The sequence below is a fragment of the Trematomus bernacchii genome, unplaced genomic scaffold (assembly GCF_902827165.1).
Source record: "Trematomus bernacchii unplaced genomic scaffold, fTreBer1.1, whole genome shotgun sequence".
Taxonomy (NCBI): Eukaryota; Metazoa; Chordata; class Actinopteri; order Perciformes; family Nototheniidae; genus Trematomus; species Trematomus bernacchii.
Window position 1 is genome coordinate 1,426,200 of NW_022987728.1, and position 21,115 is coordinate 1,447,314.

The 21,115-nt window shown below is 39.4% G+C and overlaps 1 protein-coding gene across 1 annotated transcript; it reads left to right on the forward strand.

Moving 5' to 3' along the window:
- The first annotated feature begins 3,708 nt into the window (after positions 1-3,708).
- Positions 3,709-20,188, forward strand: LOC117494621 (macrophage mannose receptor 1-like). The gene is made up of 10 exons (XM_034145555.1): positions 3,709-3,806; positions 7,127-7,167; positions 7,388-7,786; positions 8,055-8,405; positions 8,854-9,190; positions 14,034-14,084; positions 17,563-17,603; positions 17,824-18,222; positions 18,491-18,859; positions 19,309-20,188. The coding sequence occupies exons 2-10, from the start codon at positions 7,134-7,136 to the stop codon at positions 19,644-19,646; spliced, it is 2,319 nt and encodes a 772-aa protein (XP_034001446.1). The 5' UTR covers positions 3,709-3,806; positions 7,127-7,133; the 3' UTR covers positions 19,647-20,188.
- The last annotated feature ends 927 nt before the right edge of the window (positions 20,189-21,115 follow it).

Genomic DNA, 21,115 nt, shown 5'->3' on the forward strand with positions numbered 1-21,115 from the left:
TTAACCATTATCTGAAGTCTGCTGCTGTTTTGACCATTTGCATAGGAATTACGACAACATCGTGTTTTATGGCGAGGGATGCGTTTCCATGGAAACGGCATATGGTGAGATCTCAGATTTGGCGTAGAGCTGTTGAGGCATGGACCGGTGATATACAAGCGAAGTTTGGGGGACGATCGGACCGTGTCCATTGGAGTTACAGCGACATCGTGTTTTATGGCGAGGGATGCGTTTCCATGGAAACGGCATATGATGACACCCCATAATTGACTGATACCTCATTCACACCAACGCAACTCCGGTTCAAGCTCTGTGCTAGAGCTTTTCAGGTTCAGAACCGGTTCTTCGGTTTAGCTCCGGCTCTTTTCACACCGCCCAGAGTCCAACTGGTGCGTCATCGTTTGCGTCATGACGTAACCGTTTGCGTGCCTGCGAGTAAATCGCCAGAATGCCGACACCTCCTCATCTCCACCGCTACCATGTTTTCTTTTGTGTTGCCATAAGTTAGTCTCTCTATGTTTGTGCGCTGGGCGAATGCTAATGCTAATAATGCTAATGCCAGGATAATAAAATGGCGGCTCTACGAAACATTTCAGAGTTGTACGGGGCGTGGTTTGCAATTCGCCCAGCCAATCAGAACTGGGGCACTTTTTTCCCCCAGGAAAGTACCATCTCTCAGCACTAAAAATGGGGGTAAAAGTTCCCGAGATGAAGTGCTCTTTTTGGTGTGAACGCGACATAAGGGGTACTAACGGAACTAAACGCGAAAACTACGGTGAAAAGTACTCCGGTGTGAACGCGGCTAATGTGTGTTCCTGTGGGTATCTGTGCAAGTGTGTGTGGTAATTCTAATGGAAGTGTTATCGTATGCTGAAGCATTTGGATTTCCTTTTATTTGAACTAGTGGACCAAACCTGGCATTAGCCCATTCTCAAAGTTCAACTTTTCGTGAATATCAATTTAACAGTTGGGCTGCTTTTAAGTTTCAGGAGAACACAGGACTGAAGTTGTGAGTTATTTTGATCTTGTTCTCTTTAAGTTAAGTCAAAGGCTTTGTATTATACATGAAATATACAGCAGGTGAAACATGTATTCAGGCCTCTTTATCAGAATAAGGACATGAAAACAGAAATGCCAAATTGTATCAAAAAGGTGGACACTGTGACTGTTGCCATGGCAGAGTTATTCAAATAGGAGAGACATATGGGATAGGTCTGTTTAGGTGTGCTGCAAACCATAGCTGCACTCATTTGACTTGTAAAGTCAAGTCAAGTAAGAGCAGTCTTTGTTCTTGTTGTGCTGTTTTTAGATGTTCATGTAAATGTGATGTTATCTTTCCGGGAGCCTTCTTGTGCCACACAGCGACTGACCGAGTGCTCTGTACATGGCCTGGCTGGATCAGTCCGTAATCCTACTGTATTATGTATATTTATATTTATATTTCATATTTTACTTTAAACATGATCTGTGAAGCTAGATAATTACCAGTTAAATAAGTGGTTGTTATCACTATCTTTCTTGTAGAAATCAGGCAGTAGTTTCAAATAATTCCACATCAAGTCGTTTAAAAATGTGTTTTGGTGTCCCACAGTGGCTTACAATTGGTCTTCTTTGTTTTGAGAAATTCTAATCCCAAAACGATCTTGTTTATGCACGGTTATTGCTATTTACTGATCGGAAAGTTGAGTGACATTGTCATAGCTAACATAATAATTCTTGTTAGTGCCACAAAATCGTGTTTTGTGAGGTCACAGAGACTTTTGGCCTTTTGACCACAATCAAAAGGTCAAACATGTGACAGAAATGGATTCATCCTTGAGTCCAAGTGGAAGATTGTGCAAGACTTGAATGAATTCCTCACGTTCTCCTGAGATATAGCATTCACAGGAATGAAATAGCTGGATGGACAGACTCATAAGAATAGAGACAACAAAGAGATAATGTTTTTGACTTGTGTTTCAGAATAAAGAAACTATGTGACTGAAATTCAAATAATGTTGACACACTTGAAATATGGGGTGCTCAAATACAGCCAGAATGTTCTCTTAAAGCTGTTTGACATATGGTAACAAGCAATATAGTGGTCGCCGGCCAACTCCATCTGTACTTGTCCAACCATGAGCTCTATGAGCCCTTCCAATCCGGCTTCAGACAGCAACACAGCACTGAGACTGCCCTCATCAAGATCACCAACGATCTCCTCATTGCTGCTGACTCTGGCCGCCTCAGCATCCTCATCCTCCTGGACCTCTCTGCAGCGTTTGACACCATCTCTCACAACATCCTCCTCACCCGCCTCTCAGACCTCCTAGGTGTCACTGGCACAGCGCTGTCCTGGTTCACATCCTACCTCCATAACAGGAAACAGTTTGTCTCCATCAGTGGCTCAAACTCACCCCCGGCCCCAGTCCACCACGGTGTACCCCAGGGCTCTGTGCTTGGCCCCCTCCTGTTCACCATTTACATGCTCCCCCTCGGCCAGATCATCCGACATCATGGACTCAATTTCCACTGTTACGCTGATGATACCCAACTGTATCTCAGCACCACTCCATCCTCCCAGCTCCCCCCTCAGTCTCTCATCAACTGCCTGCATGACATCAAAGCATGGATGTCTTCCAACTATCTCAAACTAAACAGCAAGAAAACAGAGCTCATGGTTGTGGCACCCAAGGCCCTGCTCCAGAAGGTTAGTGACTTCATCCTCGAGGTCGACGGCTGCTCCATCTCCCCATCTCCTGAAGCCCGCAACCTGGGTGTCATCCTTGACTCCACCCTTTCCTTCCATTCCCACGTGAAATCTGTGACCAAATCGGCCTTTTTCCACCTGAGGAACATTGCCAGACTCCGACCGTCACTTTCGGAGTCGGTTGCCGAAACCCTAGTACATGCATTTGTCACCACCCGCTTGGACTACTGCAATGGTGTCCTGTTCAGGGTTCCCAAAAAAAACCTAGACAGGCTCCAGTATGTCCAAAACTGTGCTGCTAGGGTACTCGCACACACAAAGCCGTGGCAGCACATCACTCCCACCCTCATCCACCTACACTGGTTGCCGGTCAAGTCCCGTATATCTTACAAAGTACTCCTCCTCACCTACAAGTCCCTCCATGCCCTTGCCCCCCAGTACCTATCGGACATCCTTCACCCACATGCCCCACCCCGGAACCTGCGGTCCTCAGACTCTGGCCTGCTCACCACCCCCCGCACCAAACTGCGAACCTTCGGGGACAGAGCCTACAGTGTGGCAGCCCCCACCCTCTGGAACGCTCTCCCTGCGGAGATTCGCAACATCCCCACACTCGACGCCTTCAAAAGGGCCCTCAAGTCCCATCTGTTTGCCAAGGCTTTCAGCCCCTAATCGATCTGTTGTTTTGTCTGTCTGACTTTTGTTTTGTCATGTTTGTTTTTGCCCTATTACTGTACAGCGACCTTGGGTCCCTTGAAAGGCGCTATATAAATGCAAGCTATTATTATTATTATTAATATCCGAACAAAAATATAAAAAATATAAACATTCAATAGTTCTCATTAGTGCATATTTTGGAATGGTACCTTTCTTTCCGTGTGTCAGACAGTCAACAAGGAAGTGTGTTCAACTGTTTTCCCTGTTACATGTAATTGATATTCTTTCCATAACTGGATCCTATATTTCATGATAGACCTCATTGAAATCTGAATTTTAATATTCAAATGTTTGCCCAAAGGTGGCTCAAAGAGAGCAGCGACCTCGTGGATATCTGAGTCTTCACCAGCACATCGAGAGAGACAGAGAGAGAAGCAGCTGACAGGACGACTCAGGAGAAGTAAGTGTGATTCTGTTCAGTCATTTTCATATTTTGTTTATGTTTGAGAAAGATATTCTCCTTCAGAATATTTTCCAAAGGGGAGGAACATTTAATGAATCACATCTCAATCAGAAGTAATGAAATCTAAAACCCTATTATGTTCATTTATTCCCTTAAATCATTTGTTTCTCTTGAAATCAACTGGAATATTTTATGTATTTGTATTAAAATCTCAATGTTTCATTTTGATATTTGTTTCATAAACAAACAAAAAATTGTTTTTACAAAAGTTGGCACTTTACCAAGAACGCTGGACATTTATAATGAAAACAAAACATTTAGTCTGAGTCTAGTGGACATTTTTTGCCCTGAGTTTTACCTTTCAGGTTCATGTTAGGTTTTTAGAGCTTTGTGGGCGATGTATGCAGCCTGTCCCGTAGACATTACTCAGGGCTGGAAAAAATACTATTTTCCTGCTTTAAAAAACGGTGGTAAATCTTAAATGTTTTATTGGAGACGATGTGTATACACAGCAATCTCACTCTCAGTTCAAATAAACACAATATAATTTTCATTATAGTTAGTTTACCCATAATAAAGTAATGATCACACATCTTGAAATCGGGCTTATAAAAGCAACGATACACAATTTAATTAAGCTTTTATTTCAGTTTGCTTCTCTGTTCCGGTTAAAGAACCCATAAAGCCTCACCCACACCTAAAACATAGTGTATGTTTCTGATTGTAGGAGTAGGCTACATGTGAATAAATAAACAAAAAAATATAGAACCACAAAAATATAATGGCCTTGACAAAACAAACATAAAAAGTCAGTGTTGTTGTATGGCACTATACTGTTATTGTTTAGTTTCTATCTGGTGTTTGCATGTTTCATTCAAATAGTTCAAGGTTCAAGGCTTTTATTTGTCATACGTACTTAGCTACAGTGTAGTTATGACGATGAAAATCTTAGGTCACAGGCTCCTCCAACAGTGCAACACAATAAAACTGAAAAACAGAAAACAATTGTGCAAGTAAATACAAAAAGAAAAATAGTAAATGTATGAAATAGTGCAATAATAGTCTATATACAAGTGATTGGAATATGATATATTAGACTTTTTCATGTGCAAAATGAAAATGACATGAAAAGAAAAAAAAGAGAGAGAAACATTTCAGGATAACGGGTTAGTGTCTCGTTATCCCGACTTTTTGTTGTTGTCCCTTTAGGGCAGGGGTGTCAAACTCAAGGCCCCCGCGACCTCATTTTATTAGGCCCGCGAGAGCTCGCAAAGAATAAACAGTTTATTATACGGTTATTATACGGCCCATAAACTAGATGTCCCAAAATGCATCTCGTTTTGTGACATGCGCACTGAAGCGACTTCCTATCAGCAGCGGCACTCTGAGGCAGTGACCAGTGTGTGAGTGACACAGAGCTGAAGGAACAGAAGTTACAGCGGCACAGAGACACCAAACACCAAACACGGAGCAAAGTCTGCTTCAGCAACCGAGACAAGCAACTCCAGTGAACGGCTTTTTGCTATATTCAGACGATAAATACTTATACTTGTGTAAAGTTTGTAAAGGAAGGAGGAAAACTTCCGCGATCCCACCTCTCACTCTGTTCCTCCTTAACGTCCCCCCGTCCCCCCTCACTGCTTCCTGAAATAGTGAGCGACAGGTGATAGTATAGTATACACTAGTACAGTGGTTCTCAACTGGTGGGTCGCGACCCAAAAGTGGGTCGCGGACCCGTTTCAAGTGGGTCGCGGATGTGTGAGTGAAGAAAAAAAAGTTGAAAAAAAAAATTGGAATTTTTTTTTTTTTTTGGGGAAAAATGCAAACTTTTATTTTTGAAGGACCGATTTTCTAACGCTGTGCATGCAGTAGGCGTTGGACTGGAAGTACCGGAGACCATAAATGGTTTTGAAAACTTCTGTCACGTAGTGATCATCTTCTCAATAAAACATCTCTGCTGATGTTTTTTCGAGTCTTCTGGCCAATCAGAATCAAGATTGTTGCCGGAAGTCCCCACGGAGAATAACTGAGGTAGAACTATTCTTTATACATCCATGGGTACAACTTCAGATAAAAATGAACACATAATGAAATATGACCCCCGGTTTGATGATTGACAGGTCACAGAACAATGGGAGCTATCTACCCTTACCCACAATTTAAAGTAAGTCACACAGAATCTCCTCTTTACTCTTCTCTCAGCAAGCTGTCAGAACTAAGTGAAAAACAAACAATGGCATAAAATATTATTAATATGTCGGGTAGTAATAGATTTATTTATTTTCTTCTCAGAGTGTACCAGAATGCGTAGTTTATGTTAGTATTTCTAAAAATCTCCTGGGGGTGAATCCCCCCAGACCCCCCTGCTGGGGTTGGGTTTTCAGCATGTGTGCCTTTTTATATAGTTCAGCTTTGATTCCATTATCTCATTAAACCTTTTTTAAAAGCATACTTTAGTTCTGTGAAGGGATATATGCACTGTACTTCACTTTTATTAATATTGTATTCTGAAAAGCGTATATATTACAGCACGATTTTTTGAGTGCTTCAAAATGTTGGGTCACGATGTATTGACCAAGTAAAAAGTGGGTCCCGAGGCCTAACCAGTTGAGAACCACTGCACTAGTATACACAATATTAACACAGCAGGATCTGGGACAGGGGGTTCTCAAAGTCTTGGCTTTCAGACTATTACAATATAATTGCTGAATTCAAATAAAATATAGCCTTCTTAAATAATGCTTGATATTAAAAAACAAAACTTTATTATTCACTAAAAATTATATTACACTAAAATTGTATCTCTGTTTGATGAGATATGATGAGGCTAACTACATTTCATAAATGCATGGGATTTATGTAACAGTAAGAGAGTGAAATGTTAGTCTGAGCCCACCGTATTTTTGTGTCTACGTGCACAATATATCGATGCACAACCATGTGCTTTCAGACGTTGTTATTGCCAAAACCAATAATACTCCAATGCAGAGGCAATATTGTTATATAAAACATTAATTGATATATGTATATTTATATAGTGTTAAAGTTACAACCGGCCCTTTGAGGGCAACCATAATGCTGATAGTTAGTTTGACACCCCTGCTTTAGGGGCTCCGTATGTTACTGCTGGTGTTGCTCTAAATTTGCATTTTCTCTACATTTACATCTTCATTAAACTACTGCACAGAAGCGAGTGGTGCAGTCTGTGTTTGTGTTAATTTAACTGAAACATTAGGTGTTCAAAATAATTTAAATGTTACTGACATCATTTATAAGATTGATCAATGATCAATAATAATATTGCTTTCATCTAACAGAGCAAAGATGCAGTGGATTCAGTTCGTGCTGATTCTGATGGGTAAGTGGATCATCTTATCAGATTTGTAACTGATATCACATCTGGAGTCATGAAACAGCTCATAACAATAAAACGTGAAATAAGTGTCCTCAGAGCTCCATTAAGATGAAGGGGACGATGTAAGAGGTGGGGGTGATTCTAGTACTCATGGGTTTGATTTAATGATCAGGTGCTTGTCATACTGTCAGCTCCATCACTGCAGAATGGTCTCTGTTTTTAGGTCAGTGTTCCTTCTTCACATGTCACCTCTATGAGTACCACTTCATTCAAGAGGGAAAGACCTGGGATGAAGCCCAGAGTTATTGCAGAGAGCATTTCACTGACCTGGCCACAGTGTCTGACATGAGAGACGTGGAGAGACTGACTAACTCTTCACAGACTACAGGCGCCTGGATTGGACTGAGGAGCATCAATGAAGGAGATATTAAAGTGTGGCACTGGTCTCTGCCGGGGGAGAAGTACAATCCTACAGAATGTGATCCAGAATGTGGACCTGAATGGCATAGAGATGAGCCGAACAATGCATATGTCGATCCTCAGAACTGTGTGGTGATTACACACTCAAAAAAATGGAGCGATGTCCTTTGTTCTCTTAAACTCAAGTTTATCTGCTACAATGGTGAGTATCAGTCATTATTAACGCTATATAAATCATATCATAGTGTGTAACAATAGTTGACAGATAACTCATGTGTTGTACACGTGTGTAGAGTTAAATTAAATTGAAAAACATTTTTGCTTTTCACCTTAAACATAACATTATTGGTAACTTTGATACAATTCTACTTGTTTAAATACATTGTAATGGTAAAGTTAAGGCCTATTTTTTTTATTATGCAATCTACATTATTATACCAGAAGTAAAATGTCTCTTTTCGTTCACACAGAAACAGGGGAACTGAAATACTTTGTAATTGATGAACCAAAGAACTGGCTTCAGGCTCAGAGCTACTGCAGAGAACATCACACTGACCTGGTCAGTGGACTTGAAAATATCAATTCAGTTGAATTCAACCATCAGCAAAGCTCTGATGACTCCGGAGATCTAGATAAGTTATTTTGGATCGGCCTGTTCAGAGAGATCTGGAGCTGGTCAGATGGGAAGAACGTCTCTTTCAGACACTGGGATCCGGACTCATTTAAAGATGAAGCCTCAAAGACTTGTGCTATGACTACGTCCAATGGAAAGTGGAGCTCCGACATCTGCACAGATCAAAAACCCTTCTTCTGCTATGACGGTGAGTTTTGCAAAAGTCTATAAGTAAAGTATTCTTATTTCATGTCTTCAGTTATATATTTTTACATTCATGTTGAATATCCTTTAGTTGTGAAATTATGTTTAATATACACAGAATTAATGATCTGGATTCTGTCCTTAATCTTACGATAGACTGTGAATATAATATTCTTACTACTTAAAGTTTGAATATCATTTAGACATGTTTTTGTCCTTAAGACGCATCTTTTTAACCTGGCTTTTACACAAGGTGCCACGTCATTTCTGGACTTATATTTCCTTACCATTGGTTTTAATTCCATTTGTATCTTATTCATTTCTTTTTTGTGGGGACTTTAATTTATTTAAAAAACACAAGGATTATTGTAAGAAAGGTTCTATATTATTACAGTTGAGAGTCTGCAATAAATAGTTATCCTAATAAAAAAATTAATCAATTTCATTGCCAGACAAAGTGATCCTGATCAATGAGAGTAAGACTTGGGATGAGGCCCTGACTTACTGCAGAGAGAACCACCATGACCTGGTCTCCATCACTGACAGACACCAGCAGAGATGGGTCCAAGAGAGAGCCAAGATGGCCGACACTGAGTTCGTCTGGCTGGGAATGCGCTACACCTGCACTCTGGATCTGTGGTTCTGGGTCAATGATCGTCTGGTCTGCTATAACAACTGGGCCCAAGACAAAATGGATGAGCAGTGTGGCATGGCTGGAGTCATGAAGAGAGATGGAAAGTGGTACACAAAGGCTGACAATGAAAAGTTTCATTTCATCTGCGCTAAGTAAACCCATTGGTATATTTACTGCAACAAGCTCACTCTTCTCTAATATGTGTCTGCTCTCTGGGTTTATTGAATGGCTCTAGTTCAAATATAGAAATCACAGCCTGAAGAGGGGAGAAACTAAATTACTAACAGATTACTAACTGAGGATTAGAAATTGAGAAAAAGGGGCGACACTAAATGTTACATGTGTTTGCCTCTGTGAACATCTGAATTACTTGATATGTTTTTGTTGTAGTAGTTATTCATAGAGTACATGTTTATTTATCCTCTTAAAGTGTGAAACCTGTAATCTTCATTTGAATTGTTGTCTTTTATGTTTAAGAGAAAAATATATATAAAAAGACAAATCTATTATGTTTTGCTTTTCAGAATTTGTTTACGTTTTGGTTGAAATGTGGTGATGGTTATAATCAGGGGTGCACAGAACTTTCTCAGTGAGGTACTCAGATGAGTACCTGTCTACCTAGTCAGTGTTTATGGGCTCAGAACAGTCTCATAATACACACATGCACACAGAAGGATTCACACTTGTATTTCATGATCCACAAAAGGATTCACACTTGTATTTCCGGATCCACACTTGTGTTTTTCAATGCACACACAAATGTGTTCCGTTTCATATACATGTAAATAAAATCCAAATACAGAAAAAAGTTTTACATATGTATTTTTGATCCTCACATATTTGTTTTCCGTTTAAATCCCCTGAACCTGCAAACACAAACCGCTTTCTGTGCATGGATCGCTCTGCATTCGTGTGTGGGTTTTTTGAGACTCCCCTGACGGTCACCCGATTCGTACTTGTAATTTTTTCTATCTATAGCCAATCAGATGTCTCCTCAATTCTAAGCCAATCACATGAGCGCGCCCCCACGAGGGTAGATTTCTTGCGTTCATGTCACTTCATATACGCATTTTGCGTAGTCCGGAGCAGGGTTTCCGCGGACAGAATTTAATTTTACCGGACAAATTTGAAACTTACCGGTCATGTTTCAATAATAATAATAATAAGAATTGTGTAGCAGCGTTTCCGTTAGGTAATTACCGGACTATGACCGGATAATAACACGGGAGTAAGGATCATCTCTTTTCCTCTCTCCCTCCCTCTCTCCTGACAGCCCGTCAGTTTCTCATGCAGCTCGCTAAAACTTCACTCGCGTTTATGTCCATATCGATCAGATCCAGCTCTCCTGATCGGCCTTTATAGAGAGCACCGATCAAACTATTAAGAGTGAATATCGGCCGATAATGACCGGCGGGGCTCCCCCCGTTGACAGTTCACTGTCTAGCACTGGCTTCGTAGTGCACTGATCGATTAGGCTAAGCTAACCTGTAGCTGCTCCCTCCACACTCACAACAACTTCATACAGACATAAATAAAGCAGCTGATCACCATACAGGAAACACACATTTAAAACAGTTTTGCCTGCCGTTTTTGTGTACACAAGCATTCATTAATGGTTCGGAAAGTGGCACTGTACCTTAATAATATAAAGGCTTGTATTTGCGTGCATTTCCTGATCGGAAAGTGGCAATGTACTGAGAGTGGAGGTGTCCTGAGATTAGCGCCTGCAGGCAGGCTCCATGGACCTGTCAGCTCCGGACAGCGCAAAATGCGTACATGAAGCGCTACGTCATGAACGCAAGAAATCTACCCTTGTGGGGGCGCGCTCATGTGATTGGCTTAGAATTGAGGAGACATCTGATTGGCTATAGATAGAAAAAATTACAAGTACGAATCGGGTCACCGTCAGGGGAGTCTCAAAAAACCCACACACGAATGCAGAGCGATCCATGCACAGAAAGCGGTTTGTGTTTGCAGGTGCAGCGGTTTTAAACGGAAAACAAATATGTGAGGATCAAAAATACATATGTAAAACTTTTTTCTTATTTGGATTTTATTTACATGTATATGAAACGGAACACATTTGTGTGTGCATTGAAAAACACAAGTGTGGATCCGGAAATACAAGTGTGAATCCTTTTGCGGATCATGAAATACAAGTGTGAATCCTTCTGTGTGCATGTGTGTATTATGAGACTGTTCTGAGCCCATAGTGTTTGGTACTCCAACTTCTGGCGATTGTCAACGGGGGGGGGGGGGGGGGGGGGGGGGGGGTAGTGGAGTACAGAGCTTCGTGACCGCGGAGCGTGTGAACGTTTGTGATCAGCTGTTTTAGCGCAGGGCTGCTGTACAGACCAAGCCCCCAGGAAGTGCGCCGGACTCAGATGAAAATATTCGTGCTGGCCAAACGGCGGTACTACACTTCCTTTTGGTTGCCAGGCCCGGAAACACTTTTTCCCATTGACTTACATGGGGAAAGAGTGGTCTGTAAATCGTTGGATAATTTTTTTTAAACTAAATAAACTACCCAGTATGAACACTTGTATAGCCCTTATTAAAAACATTCGTTCCTGAAGTTGTAAAAATGTGCTAATAACGTTATTCTGTGAGTTATTTCCCTCTGCATTATGAACGCGCATCTAACCCACGGGACCGCGCCGCCCGGCACGTTCATGTTACGTGTTCAGTACTACATGCGTTTATCTTTACCCATGGATGCACGATAAGAACGGACCCATATCGCCTTACTGCCATCCCACGGAGCTGTAATAATGGATATATTGCACATGTTTGCTGTAATTCATCATTTGTAAAATATTATACTACATGGGCTGTATGATTAAATCTTGTACCGTAAATGTTGTATTAAATAAAGTTAATATTACCGACGTAGATTAACGTCCCTGTAGCTTCTTATTGCACTAAGAAGCTTATTGCACTGTATATATACAGTGCAATAATTCTTTCATGCTAAATGAAGCTCTGTTGCTTGGATATCACTAGATCCTGTTACAGCGTAATATAAAAGTACATAACGATTGATGTGTAAATTAGCATAATTACTAGCTAACCGCTAGCTGCTAACTGCCGCCTCGTTAATATCAAATCTATCATAATAACAAACCATTACCATGCTGTCATGAACGTGCGGTGCTGTTACGTGTACGCAAATTGACGTGCTTGATGTGAACGAGCATTTTGGGGGGCATGGTTAAAGTTGCGCTATGAGCGCACATACGGGTACTTCTCAGGCATGCCGGGTAATCTGTGACGTTTCGCTCTCTCAAAAGTTGGGCCATTTTATCATCATGCGCGAATGAGCAACTCTCATAGGAATGAATGAGGCCCCGCCTCCCACGCTGTATCCAGTTCTTATTATACATCCATGGTACAGACCGACGTCAAAAGCAGCCCTGTCTGTGCACACGGAGACCGACTCTGTCGTCCAGTGAACTAACCGCCTTCTGGAAAAGCTTCACATTTACGTCGGTACGCAAATGCGCTTTGTGACACAAGTGACGGTACGCATTTCAGATTGTTGCCGCGCATGCGTACCTGCGTACCAGTTATGTGCACCCCTGGTTATAATATGTGTATCACTATTTTTGTCATATTTACCTTAATGGAGTTTTAACTGGATGTTTAATTGTCTAAAACTGAATAAACGATCTGACCCAAAAACAAGGTGTGGTTCTTTCGTCCACTGGCTTTAAATAGTCATGTTTTACATTTACATAAGAGGTGCTTGTTTGACAGTAAACACATATATAATGTATGGGTATGAAATTGAAAAGGATTTCTCCATAGCTGTCATTCTTACAAATCAAACTACATAATAAGGACTGTGTTTGAGTTCACTGATAGTGTGCTGCAAACCATAGCGTGCACTCATTTGACTTGTAAAGTCAAGTCAAGTAAGAGCAGTCTTTGTTCTTGTTGTGCTGTTTTTAGATGTTCATGTAAATGTGATGTTATCTTTCCGGGAGCCTTCTTGTGCCACACAGCGACTGACCGAGTGCTCTGTACATGGCCTGGCTGGATCAGTCCGTAATCCTACTGTATTATGTATATTTATATTTATATTTAATATTTTACTTTAAACATGATCTGTGAAGCTAGATAATTACCAGTTAAATAAGTGGTTGTTATCACTATCTTTCTTGTAGAAATCAGGGAGTAGTTTCAAATCGTTCCACATCAAGTCGTTTAAAAATGTGTTTTGGTGTCCCACAGTGGCTTACAATTGGTCTTCTTTGTTTTGAGAAATTCTAATCCCAAAACTATCTTGTTTATGCACGATTATTGCTATTTACTGATCGGAAAGTTGAGTGACATTGTCATAGCTAACATAATAATTCTTGTTAGTGCCACAAAATCGTGTTTTGTGAGGTCACAGAGACTTTTGGCCTTTTGACCACAATCAAAGGTCAAACATGTGACAGAAATGGATTCATCCTTGAGTCCAAGTGGAAGATTGTGCAAGACTTGAATGAATTCCTCACGTTCTCCTGAGATATAGCATTCACAGGAATGAAATAGCTGGATGGACAGACTCATAAGAATTCAGACAACAAAGAGATAATGTTTTTGACTTGTTGGCTGTTTCAGAATAAATCAACTATGTGACTGAAATTCAAATAATTTTGACACACTTGAAATATGGGGTGCTCAAATACAGCCAGAATGTTCTATTAAAGCTGTTTGACATATGGTAACAAGCAATATCCGAACAAAAATATAAAAAATATAAACATTCAATAGTTCTCATTAGTGCATATTTTGGAATGGTACCTTTCTTTCCGTGTGTCAGACAGTCAACAAGGAAGTGTGTTCAACTTTTTTCCCTGTTACATGTAAATGATATTCTTTCCATCAATGGATCCTACAGTATATCCACCATGATAGACCTCGTTGACATCTGAATTTTAATATTCAAATGTTTGCCCAAAGGTGGCTCAAAGAGAGCAGCGACCTCGTGGATATCTGAGTCTTCACCAGCACATCGAGAGAGACGGAGAGAGAAGCAGCTGACAGGACGACTCAGGAGAAGTAAGTGTGATTCTGTTCAGTCATTTTCATATTTTGTTTATGTTTGAGAAAGATATTCTCCTTCAGAATATTTTCCAAAGGGAAGGAACATTTAATGAATCACATCTCAATCAGAAGCAATGAAATCTAAAACCCTATTATGTTCATTTATTCCCTTAAATCATTTGTTTCTCTTGAAATCAACTGGAATATTTTATGTATTTGTATTAAAATCTCAATGTTTCATTTTGAATCATAAACAAACAAAAAAATAATTGTACAAAAGTTGGCACTTTACCAAGAACGCTGGACATTTATAATGAAAACAAAACATTTAGTCTGAGTCTAGTGGACATTTTTTGCCCTGAGTTTTACCTTTCAGGTTCATGTTAGGTTTTTAGAGCTTTGTGGGCGATGTATGCAGCCTGTCCCGTAGACATTACTCAGGGCTGGAAAAAACACTATTTTCCTGCTTTAAAAAACGGTGGTAAATATTAAATGTTTTATTGGAGACGATGTGTATACACAGCAATCTCACTCTCAGTTCAAATAAACACAATGTAATTTTCATTATAGTTAGTTTACCTATAATATAGAAATGATCACACATCTTGAAATCGGGCTTATAAAAGCAACGATACACAATTTAATTAAGCTTTTATTTCAGTTTACTTCTCTGTTCCGGTTAAAGAACCCATAAAGCCTCACCCACACCTAAAACATAGTGTATGTTTCTGATAGTAGGAGTAGGCTACATGTGAATAAATAAACAAAAAAATATAGAACCACAAAAATATAATGGCCTTGACAAAAAAAACATAAAAAGTCAGTGTTGTTGTATGGCACTATACTGTTATTGTTTAGTTTGTAACTGGTGTTTGCATGTTTCATTCAAATAGTTCAAGGTTCAAGGCTTTTATTTGTCATACGTACTTAGCTACAGTGTAGTTATGACGATGAAAATCTTAGGTCACAGGCTCCTCCAACAGTGCAACACAATAAAACTGAAAAACAGAAAACAATTGTGAAAGTAAATACAAAAAGAAAAATAGTACATTTGTGAAATAGTGCAATAAGAGTCTATATACAAGTGATTGGAATATGATATATTAGACTTTTTCATGTGCAAAAGAAAATGACATGAAAAGAAAAAAAAAAGAGAGAGAAACATTTCAGGATAACGGGTTAGTGTCTCGTTATCCCGACTTTTTGTTGTTGTCCCTTTAGGGCAGGGGTGTCAAACTCAAGGCCCCCGCGACCTCATTTGATTAGGCCCGCGAGAGCTCGCAAAGAATATAAACAGTTTATTATACGATTATTATACGGCCCATAAACTACATGTCCCAAAATGCATCTCGTTTTGTGACATGCGCACTGAAGCGACTTCCTATCAGCAGCGGCACTCTGAGGCAGTGACCAGTGTGTGAGTGACACAGAGCTGAAGGAACAGAAGTTACAGCGGCACAGAGACACCAAACACGGAGCAATGTCTGCTTCAGCAACCGAGACAAGCAACTCCAGTGAACGGCTTTTTGCTATATTCAGACGATAAATACTTATACTTGTGTAAAGTTTGTAAAGGAAGGAGGAAAACTTCCGCGATGCCACCTCTCACTCTGTTCCTCCTCAACGCCCCCCACTGCTTCCTGAAATAGTGAGCGACAGGTGATAGTATAGTATACACAGTGGCGTTTTTATATGTACAAAAGTGGTGGGGCACAAAAAACTTAGATGTCTATATATAAGCTTCTGCAGTGACGTGCAGTGAGGTTCATGGCTGATGAGGCACTGGCACTGACTCTTCAGGTTTACACATATTATATTTTGACCTAAACCAAAATATAATATTATTTTCAAAAGCTTTTTTTGTCTGATGCTTCGATTAATTTTAAACAGACAGTTCAACAAAAGGATACCCAAAAAATGTAATTTTATCATTTAAATATTGAATTGTTCTCTCTTAGTAAGATCCCATTTTCAATAAAATGGCGGTCTTACCTTGACTTGAAGATGAAGTCCATTTGCCTATCCTTCTGGACAAACATTTCTATTACTTTTTTGTAAAAGTCCTCCTTATCTTCTTGTAGTTTCAAAAGTCTATCATAAATCTAATCCATAGATTTATGATAAAAAAATTATAAAAGTAGGGTAGACATGTGGATGTTATCCGGCTAATCAAAACGTGCATTTATCTAACAGGTACGTTTCCCACAGATCTTATTTCGAGCTATTTTCTAAAATCCTCTGGAGAAATCTCATTGCTTTTTTTGTGCTTACTTCCTGGTTTTAGGACGCGCCACTGCAGCTCTCTCGTCTCCTCTTCACACAGCACACTTTTCGCGGCACACGTACTTACAGCCAATCAGCTCTGAATGATTTGAGATGACGTATGGTGGGGATGGTAGCTCCATGCCCCTCTGGTCATTATTTTTTTGCCACACACATTTCATTACAAAATACTCTGAGCATGCGCAGTGTAGTTTTTACAGTCACGTTCACTTCACAGCGAGAGGAAGGGGCATAATCAGGTTTTGTCCCACATGGCTCTAAACAGCTCAATAGGCACACACTGTGACTGTAGACACACTAATTAGAAGAACACAGACTAAAACAGCAATGTACAGACGAATCAGATGATTAAACATGATCTTAAAATATATTTTATATATTTTTTTATTTATTTTTTTGCATTTTTGTAATCATTATTTGTAATACTTTCTGCTGACACTAGGTGGGGCTGTGCCCCACCTGCCCCTAATGACCAGTCGCCACTGAGTATACACTAGTATACACAATATTAACACAGCAGGATCTGGGACAGGGGGTTCTCAAAGTCTTGGCTTTCAGACTATTACAATATAATTGCTGAATTCAAATAAAATATAGCCTTCTTAAATAATGCTTGATATTAAAAAACAAAACTTTATTATTCACAACAAATTATATTACACTAAAATTGTATCTCTGTTTGATGAGATATGATGAGGCTAACTACATTTCATAAATGCATGGGATTTATGTAACAGTAAGAGAGTGAAATGTTAGTCTGAGCCCACCGTATTTTTGTGTCTACGTGCACAATATATCGATGCACAACCATGTGCTTTCAGACGTTGTTATTACCAAAACTAATAATACTCCAATGCAGAGGCAATATTGTTATATAAAACATTAATTGATATATGTATATTTATATAGTGTTAAAGTTACAACCGGCCCTTTGAGGACAACCATAATGCTGATAGTTAGTTTGACACCCCTGCTTTAGGGGCTCCGTATGTTACTGCTGGTGTTGCTCTAAATTTGCATTTTCTCTAATTTTCTGCATCTTCATTAAACTACTGCACAGAAGCGAGTGGTGCAGTCTGTGTTTGTGTTAATTTAACTGAAACATTAGGTGTTCAAAATAATTTAAATGTAACTGACATCATTTATACGATTTATCATTACATGTTACTTGTTATCAATGATCAATAACAATATTGCTTTCATCTAACAGAGCAAAGATGCAGTGGATTCAGTTCGTGCTGATTCTGATGGGTAAGTGGATCATCTTATCAGATTTGTAACTGATATCACATCTGGAGTCATGAAACAGCTCATAACAATAAAACGTGAAATAAGTGTCCTCAGAGCTCCATTAAGATGAAGGGGACGATGTAAGAGGTGGGGGTGATTCTAGTACTCATGAGTTTGATTTAATGATCAGGTGCTTGTCATACTGTCAGCTCCATCACTGCAGAATGGTCTCTGTTTTTAGGTCAGTGTTCCTTCTTCACATGTGACCTCTATGAGTACCACTTCATTCCTGAGAGAAAGACCTGGGAGGAAGCCCAGAGTTATTGCAGAGAGCATTTCACTGACCTGGCCACAGTGTCTGACATGAGAGACGTGGAGAGACTGACTAACTCTTCACAGACTACAGACGCCTGGATTGGACTGAGGAGCATCAATGAAAGAGATATCAAAGTGTGGCACTGGTCTCTGCCGGGGGAGAAGTACAATCCTACAGAATGTGATCCAGAATGTGGACCTGAATGGGCTCCAAAAGAGCCGAACAATGGAGGTGTCAATCCTCAGAACTGTGTGATGATTACACACTCAAAAAAATGGAGCGATGTCTTTTGTTGTAAAAAACTTAAGTTCATCTGCTACAATGGTGAGTATCTGTCATTATTAACGCTATATAAATCATATCATAGTGTGTAACAATAGTTGACAGATAACTCATGTGTTGTACACGTGTGTAGAGTTAAATGAAATTGAAAAATATTTTTGCTTTTCACCTTAAACATAACATTATTGGTCACTTTGATACAATTCTACTTGTTTAAATACATTGTAATGGTAAAGTTAAGGCCTATTTTTTTTATTATGCAATCTACATTATTATACCAGAAGTAAAATGTGTCTTTTCGTTCACACAGAAAAAGGGCTGAAATACTTTTTAATTGATGAACCAAAGAACTGGCTTCAGGCTCAGAGCTACTGCAGAGAAAATCACACTGACCTGGTCAGTGGAATCAAACACATCAGATCAGATGGATTCACGAAACGGGTTGATGAATTCAAGGAACGGGTCCAAGGATTAAACAATGAGGATATTAATAAGTTCCTGTGGATCGGCCTGTTCAGAGAGATCTGGAGCTGGTCAGATGGGAAGAATTTCTCTTTCAGACACTGGGATCCGGACTCATTTAAAGATGAAGCCTCAAAGACTTGTGCTATGACTACGTCCAATGGAAAGTGGAGCTCCGACATCTGCACAGAGGAAAAACCCTTCTACTGCTATGACGGTGAGTTTTGCAAAAGTCTATAAGTAAAGTATTCTTATTTCAAGTCTTCAGTTATATATTTTTACATTCATGTTGAATATCCTTTAGTTGTGAAATTATGTTTAATATACACAGAATTAATGATCTGGATTCTGTCCTTAATCTTACGATAGACTGTGAATATAATATTCTTACTAAAGTTTGAATATCATTTAGTCATGTTTTTGTCCTTAAGACGCATCTTTTTAACCTGGCTTTTACACAAGGTGCCACGTCATTTCTGGACTTATATTTCCTTACCATTGGTTTTAATTCCATTTGTATCTTATTTACTTCTTTTTTGTGGGGACTTTTATTTATTTAAAAAACACAAGGATTATTGTAAGAAAGGTTCTATATTATTACAGTTGAGAGTTTTTCTGCAATAAATAGTTACCCCAATAAAAAAAATTAATCAATTTCATTGCCAGACAAAGTGATCCTGATCAAAGAGAGTAAGACTTGGGATGAGGCCCTGACTTACTGCAGAGAGAACCACCGTGACCTGGTCTCCATCACTGACAGTCACCAGCAGAGATGGGTCCAAGAGAAAGCCAAGATGGCCGACACTGAGTTCGTCTGGCTGGGAATGCGCTACACCTGCACAATGGATCTGTGGCTCTGGGTCATTGATCGTCTGGTCTGCTATCACAACTGGGCCCAAGACAACATGGATGAGCAGTGTGGCATGGCTGGAGTCATGGAGAGAGATGGAAAGTGGTACAAAAAGCCTGACCATAAAAAGTTTAATTTCATCTGCGCTAAGTAAACCCATTGGTATATTTACTGCAACAAGCTCACTCTTCTCTAATATGTGTCTGCTCTCTGGGTTTATTGAATGGCTCTAGTTCAAATATAGAAATCACAGCCTGAAGAGGGGAGAAACTAAATTACTAACAGATTACTAACTGAGGATTAGAACTTGAGAAAAAGGGGTGACACTAAATGTAACATGTGTTTGCCTCTGTGAACATCTGAATGACTTGATATGTTTTTGTTGTAGTAGTTATTCATAGAGTACATGTTTATTTATCCTCTTAAAGTGTGAAACCTGTAATCTTCATTTGAATTGTTGTCTTTTATGTTTAAGAGAAAATATATATAAAAAGACAAATCTATAATGTTTTGCTTTTCAGAATTTGTTTACGTTTTGGTTGAAATTTGGTGATGGTTATAATATGTGTATCACTATTTTTGTCATATTTACCTTAATGGAGTTTTAACTGGATGTTTAATTGTCTAAAACTGAATAAACGATCTGAGCCAAAAACAAGGTGTGGTTCTTTCGTCCACTGGCTTTAAATAGTCATGTTTTACATTTACCTAAGAGGTGCTTATTTGACAGTGAACACATAATGTATGGGTATGTAATTGAAAAGGATTTCTCCATAGCTGTCATTCTTAAAAATCAAACTACATAATAAGGACTGTGTTTGAGTTCACTGAGAGATTTAGTTCGTGATTTTTTTAGAGTGAATATGCAGCTTGTCAAAATGCACCCAAAGTAAACAGGAATGAGTCATAGAAGTGGAAGATGTTTTTGTTGTTGTGGTTATCTTTCAACACTAGAGGACGCAGTTGAACCAGCTCTTCTGTTGGTGCCTGCTGTCGTTGGGATGATAATAACACATGTATTTATATCTTTCAAACAATTAAAAAAATAACTTTCTAATAAAACATTTGCTAAATTGAATTTATTAATTTGACAACTCAAATATTTTAATAACCATCTATGGCATGAGTTATTATTTTTTGGGGTAGAAATATCTGTGGTGATCTAGGGGGGCCCTAATGACATATCCATCATAATGTGTGTTCCTGTGGGTATCTGTGCAAGTGTGTGTGGTAATTCTAATGCAAGTGTTATCGTATGCTGAAGCATTTGGATTTCCTTATATTTGAACTAGTGGACCAAACCTGGCATTAGCCCATTCTCAAAGTTTGACTTTTTGTGAATATCAATTCAACAGTTGGGCTGCTTTTAAAGGTGGGGTAGGTAAGTTTGAGAAACCGGCTCGAGATACACTTTTTGTTATATTCCATGGAATGCTCTTAACATCCCGATAGCAATGAATATCTGAAGTGCTTTGACAAAAAATCCATAAAAACATTTCATCTGTGGAAGCCGTAATACTGTAAAAAGCACGACCAACCATTTTAGCCGGCCCGGCTAAAATAACTGGATGGCCTACCTGCCTGTCAGCCTTCCATCTGTGCACAAACTTATCTCGTGCCCTC

Excerpts from the sequence above, each read along its gene's own strand:
- LOC117494621 (XM_034145555.1), top strand. The coding sequence starts at position 7,134 with ATGCAGTGGATTCAGTTCGTGCTGATTCTGATGG. Across the intron at positions 7,787-8,054 it reads CAAGTTTATCTGCTACAATG|AAACAGGGGAACTGAAATAC; the intron begins GTGAGTATCAGT and ends TCGTTCACACAG. Across the intron at positions 9,191-14,033 it reads CATTTCATCTGCGCTAAGTA|CACATCGAGAGAGACGGAGA; the intron begins AACCCATTGGTA and ends AGTCTTCACCAG.